The 6,311-nt window shown below is 42.5% G+C and overlaps 1 protein-coding gene across 2 annotated transcripts in view; it reads left to right on the forward strand.

Annotated features, from left to right (window-relative positions):
* Positions 1-5,270, forward strand: part of ahcyl2b (adenosylhomocysteinase like 2b) — a 37,268-nt gene extending 31,998 nt beyond the window's left edge. For both annotated transcript variants that reach the window (XM_035650081.2, XM_035650086.2), the window contains exons 14-17: positions 205-273; positions 416-494; positions 1,323-1,443; positions 1,908-5,270. In XM_035650081.2, the coding sequence (XP_035505974.2) occupies positions 205-273; positions 416-494; positions 1,323-1,443; positions 1,908-1,914 (276 nt within the window). In that variant the 3' untranslated portion in view covers positions 1,915-5,270. The remainder of the gene's footprint in view (positions 1-204; positions 274-415; positions 495-1,322; positions 1,444-1,907) is intronic.
* The last annotated feature ends 1,041 nt before the right edge of the window (positions 5,271-6,311 follow it).

Consider the following 6,311-nt stretch of genomic DNA (forward strand, 5'->3'; position numbering starts at 1 on the left):
CTGATGTAAGTCTGTAAGAAAGCATACGATTTGATTTTAACTTTCTGGATGTCATCATGTAGATACTATTAAACTCAGCAGCCTGTTAAGACTGGGGCCACTGGGATCTCATCGTGTCAGATTATGCGTCCTGACACAAAGTTCAGATCCTGTGTGTGTTCTCACGTGCTCTTAACTTTGTGTCGCTCTGTCCTTTTTCTCCAGGGTCGACTGCTGAACCTCAGCTGTTCCACCGTGCCCACTTTTGTGCTCTCCATCACTGCTACTACACAGGTACATCCATTTCTGTCGTGTTCACATTTTTGCACACGGCTGGTTTTATGCTCTGTGTTTTTACCTTTACCTCGCATCAACCGACTGTTTTTGTCCGAGAACCACAAACATGTAAAGTTGTGTGTGTGTTTTTTCCACCCAGGCTCTGGCTCTGATAGAGTTGTACAACGCCCCAGAGGGACGCTACAAGCAGGATGTTTACCTGCTGCCCAAGAAGATGGGTAAGACGTGTGTTAATGGAATAACACTTGAAGAAAGACCACTTACTTACCTTACAGAAATGCAAAAGAACACAAAGTATTAGTAGTATTATGTTCTATTAGATAACACTATTAGATGAATAACATTGTTTGCCTCTTAAGTAGCCACCAAGCGAGGAGTAGGTGAATACAGAGGGTTTGTTTTTGCCCCAGCACAGAGCCTGGAGGGAGAATGCATTTATCTCTATAGACAACACACTCAGTGTCATCTGTTCAGTCGAGAGTCGCCTCCCTGGATATCAAATAATTCACAGTAGAATGAGCTCCGTGTGTTTGTGTGTTTGTGTGTGTGTGTGTGTGTGTGTGTGTGTGTGTGTGTGTGTGTGTGCGTGTGTGTGTGTGTGTGCGTGCGTGCGTGCGTGCGTGCGTGCGTGCGTGTGTGTGTGTGTGTGTGTGATTACGCACAGCCCACAACATGTGTGCAGCTCTGGTCGCCACATTTCGACGTCCCTCAGTTTGTGTGAGAGCAGCACACATATCATGCATAGTAAAGACAAACAGACAGCCAAATGTAGGTCACCCTGCCACATCACACACACAGACACACACACTGACAGAAAGATGATGGAGAGCATAGAACAATGAAAGGCAAAGAGACGGGGAGAGGAAAGCAGATGTGTAGACAGATGAGCTTCGGAGGAGAGAAGAGACAGAGAGGTGGTCGAATCGCAGAGCCTCCCTCTGATTTCGCCTCCCTCTGATTTCGCCTCCCCTCTCTCATTTGAATGATTAATCTTGCACAGACGCCCGGTGAATGTTAACACGCTCTCCCTCTCTCCGGCCCTGCAGACGAGTATGTGGCCAGCCTGCATCTGCCTACGTTCGATGCACATCTCACGGAGCTGAGCGACGAGCAGGCCAAGTATCTGGGCCTGAACAAGAACGGACCCTTTAAGCCAAACTACTACAGGTATGAAAAAGGCAGTCTGATTAATGCACAGTGCTTGTGTTAAACTCAGAGATTCTGTCTCCTGTTATCGACGTGATGCACTGTCCAAATCCACTGTCCGAGAGTGGCACCTTGACTCTCGATCAAGCTGCCTAAGGGGTTTAAGATTAATTAGCCACAGTCAAGTGTCACCGAGCAAGACGCCAAATCTCTTACCTTCTACTTCATTAAGCTGTGGACTCAAATGCTCGCTCAAATTATCGTCATGTCCTGCCTCCTGCATGCTCTACCCAGACGCAACAGAATGCTGTTAGTCACATGTGAATTGCAAACTCTGGAAAATGTCTGGACCCAATTTTCTAGATGCTTTCCACAGCTCATGTTGGAAAGCCCCTTTAAACTCATGAGAGAGGGAGGGCCAGATTCATTGGTGTAGAACTTGATTTATCAATCTGGCTGCAACCTATTCTCTCTGTCTTTTGAAGGTATTAAACCAGTGCTGGGGTTGGACTGTGGAAATACCAATACTCCATGAATTGCAGAGACTCACCGAGGGAGAAGAGGAGGAGGAGGACAGAAAGGAGGACGCAACAGTCAACACACCTTTATATGCGTGGCGTGGGAGGGGAGGAGCCCTGGTCTAGCCTGACGGTAGAAGAGGGGGTTGTTTGCGGAGCGGGGTGGATTTCCAATGCGCTTATGGCAGTCGTTTTTATTTATTCACGCTTGACACCAATAGTAATAACATTAAGTCTTATCTCCGCGGAGCTGCTCCTGCCATTCACCACTAGCTAGCTCCCCCCGGCGTCTTCTCCTGGGAGATGTTTCACTTCCCCTCCGCTCGACGCCACACCACCACAGTTTATCTCGTTCTCTTTAGACGCTTATTCGTGTGTCGAGTTGTATGTAAAAACCTTTCATCCCCCCTTCCCGTTGCCAGATCTTTTTATTGTTTAACTATTAAAGATGAAATTATTGATGCTAAAAAAAAAGATATATATACTATATAAAAAGAAAAACTTGATTAAAAAAAAAAAAAAAATCTGTGTGACTGAAGGTGACCTTTGAAGATTTAGTGACGGACACTTTTTCCTGTCCTTTCTTTTTGTTGTTGTTGTTGTCGTCTTTTTCTTTTCTACCTGTGATTTATGTTTTTGTTCTCTCTTTTGTGTAATATTTGCGAGGGCGGGGCTAGACCTAATGGGCGGGGGTTAGGCGGGATCTCAGGGTCCAATCATATCAAGACTTTTTATTTCTTCATTTCATTGAGATTCACTGTGGTCTGTTTTTAAACACTTTTTATTAAGCGTTTTTTGGTCTTTCCGATCAGCCTGTAGTTTGTCGTGATCATTTTTTTGTATGACTGGACGGTGGCCGGTTCATCCCACCTGTCACTCAAACCCGCTGTGAAACCATCTCATTAGCTGCTTCTTGTCTCAGCCTCCAGCTGCTCACACGACACCAGTGTTCAAGTCATGAAAAGTATTTGAGCGAGCGAGTGCTGACCCCTTCGGTCTTCTCTTTTTCTTCTACCAAGAGACGATACTGTATTCGAAGCATGACAGGCTGTCAGACCATTACAAGGGTTATACTGTATATTTAGATATTTATATAGAAAACTTCCGATTTTTCTATCTTTTTCCTCCTGCGCCATCTAATAGCATATAACTTTTGAAAAAAACTAAATCAACATATGTCATAAAGATAAAAAAAAATAAGCAATTAATGTTCTAATGATAAGTGTAATAAATGTACTTAAACACTCAATTCTAATACTGTGACAGAAAATATTTCCAGAGACACCAAATGTGCAGCGAGCTGTTGCCAGTCCCCGGTACTAACGCAGAATTCTTCAAACGGGTTATCTTTTCAATGTGTGGCGCTTAGTCGATTTACTGTACTTGACCACACACAGCACAACTCTTTGGTACTTGCAGATCTAGTCAAGGGCCTGATCTTATAAATAAAAATCTGGCATCTGGATTCCACCATGATTTTTTTCCTTTCCATCGAGAAAAACCTTCTCTGCAAATTCATGTGCATAAAGGTATTTTTCACTCTCCTTTTTTTTTTTGAGATCCAAACTTGGCATGCTATCACTAATAATAATATATTTTAGTTGTTTCTTCCCCACACCTGAAAGGCTGAGATCCTTTTTCTATAATGGGCTGCACGGTCGTCATCCTCGACGGGGCGGCTCGCTCCCAGTAGACCTGACAGTGGAGATTAGAAAACCCTGACACTCATTTCACCCAACAGCCGAGTGCAGCCGTCTGCTCCCGGCTACTGACTCCACCTGAACCAATCAGAGCCCTGCTGGGCGCCGCCGCCGGGATCAGATGTTTAAAGACGCACGTTCGCTGTACATGGAAGTCAATTTGATCACACCTTTTTGAAACAGGTGGAAATGGCACAAAAGCTTTGTTTGTACCTGTCAAAAAGATACTTTGGCTCAATTGAAGTAAAAAACAATATATATTTCTATTCATTTCAGGCTATTTTGTTTGTGTGACAAGGGAAATAGCATCACTTTACAGAAAGTCTCGACAGGAATAGTTTGACATTGTAGAAAAATAAGCTCATTTTTCTTCTGGTTGAGGAAATTCAATACCACACGTTTGTATGCAAAACATTTTTTGCATGTGCCTCTTAGCTTAGCATAAAGGCTGGAAATGGAGGAAAGTAGTTGTGCTGGATCTGTGCAACGATAACAACAAATGCCAGCAAGCGCCTCCAAATAGTTGATGAATTCTAACAACACACATTAATTGTTCAAACTGTACAGACACGGAAAATGTGAAAATGACCATTTGCTGTTTTTACGGAACATAACTGATATTTCTGCACTTTGTTTTCCTCTGTGAAATGTTCAAATATGTGCGCTGTAGAGGCTCCGGTGTTAGACCTGGATTATCAGTTTACACACGCCTGCAGTTTTAACTCCCAAAATGTCAAACTATTCCTTTTACATTTGGTGAAAATGAATCGAAAGAAATTGAATTTCAAAGGTGTGTTAGGGACCTCTCGGCTAAACCTTCCGCACACCCATCCTTTGCCATGACATGACGAGAGCAGATACTGTGTCACAGGCCGTAGAACCTCAACTGTCTTCTCTGCCAATGTTCTGTCCCCTCGTGCTGTTGAGAAACCCCCTCCTAACGTAGCGTGACCTGTCGGTGTCAGTGTTGTTCATAAGTCTTATTTTCTTTTCTGCTTTTTGAAAGTGTGAATGTGTGTTTAAAGAGTGTGTACCCCTTGAGATCTGAGGTGTGTGTGTGTGTGTGTGTGTGTGTGTGTGTGTGTGTGTGTGTGTGTGTGTGTGTGTGTGTGTGTGTGTGTGTGTGTGTGTGTGTGTGTGTGTGTGTGTGTGTGTGTGTGTGTGTGTGTGTGTGTGTGTGTGTGTGTGTGTCACATAAATGTCTTTACACATCCTCTTTTGTAGGCCTTGGTTGCTCTGTTAACAGCTGCCTCAGGGTCCTAGTCTGTGTATTAGGGGAAGAAACCTTTTCTTTTCTTTTTTTGTCAGCCGTAAGCTGACCAACACAAGGGTGGGTGGGGGAAGACACCAGCATCATATATGTATATACATATTATATACAGATATGACAACCTTTAAAAAAAGAAAAATATAGGAAGGTAAAAAGAAGAATTGACTCCTGTATTTATTGTTGTAAATCCTCATAAAGTGCAAACTGGCAAAAAAAAATCACAAACCTGTTCTAAGTTGTCTGATAAAGAAGAAAAACAAACAAACCTACAGTATGTTTAAATATTGCAAGTGATAACGGTAGATGAGCAATAATTGAGAAATTCTGTAATCTTAATGAATAAAGATGTAAAAAATTGTAGCCGCCTTGTGTGCTTGTTTTTGATTTCTAACAGTCTCCTTAATCACCTGCTCCGTCCCCTTGTAAATTTCGTGTGTGTGTGTGTGTGTGTGTGTGTGTGTGTGTGTGTGTGTGTGTGTGTGTGTGTGTGTGTGTGTGTGTGTGTGTGTGTGTGTGTGTGTGTGTGTGTGTGTGTGTGTGTGTGTGTCCATGTGTGCAGCTGCTGAGGCCTGTCAGAGCAAAGCGGCAGTGAGCTCGTGAGCTGTCAGACAGGGACGTCTCTGACGTCCACAGTTCAGCTTTCAATTATTCCTCACACACACACTCTCACACACAAATCTGCACCTCAGGATTCAACAAAGGCAAAGAGTAAGACGTGGTCATGTCATTTACAAAAGCACATATTAAACCATCTTTATGTTTCTGCAGTTCATCTACTAAGTAAATTGATCTGTTTTATTGAATTCACAGCTTTGTCAGATTTGGGTCTAATTAATATGAATTATTAATCGTGTGTGTGTGTGTGTGTGTGTGTGTGTGTGTGTGTGTGTGTGTGTGTGTGTGTGTCCACCTCCACTTAATGTTTAAACGGGAGGAGTTTTGTTATTGATGATGCCGACACATGGATTTACCCCTGACGGGACACTGTCCAAGGAGTAAATCTTTTTTAACTTCAATTTATTTTCACCCAGCTGGTGGGACACATAACACCATCCATCAGCCAGAGCTGCCAACTTTTAGTGTTGTTGGTGTTTTCCATAACAGAATCTGCAGCAGTTGCCCAAACTGTGTTGCTCTATGAAAAACCAAATCACATTAATATTTCAGCCAAATCAATAATCTTCAATGAACTTGCATTTTTATGTGATATTCTTTTAACACAGTGGATTGTTGTTCCTTTTAAACTCATTAATGTAGTGGCACAAAAAGATATATATATATATTCTTTATTTTTAATCAATGGGTAAAATGTCCATTCAGCGTACTGTCATCCATGTCTGTGTAATGTGTATTATTAAAAACTTTAAACCAGAAACACAAAGTAAGATGACAATATATAGC

This window comes from Scophthalmus maximus, chromosome 12, assembly GCF_022379125.1.
Source record: "Scophthalmus maximus strain ysfricsl-2021 chromosome 12, ASM2237912v1, whole genome shotgun sequence".
NCBI classification, from domain to species: Eukaryota; Metazoa; Chordata; class Actinopteri; order Pleuronectiformes; family Scophthalmidae; genus Scophthalmus; species Scophthalmus maximus.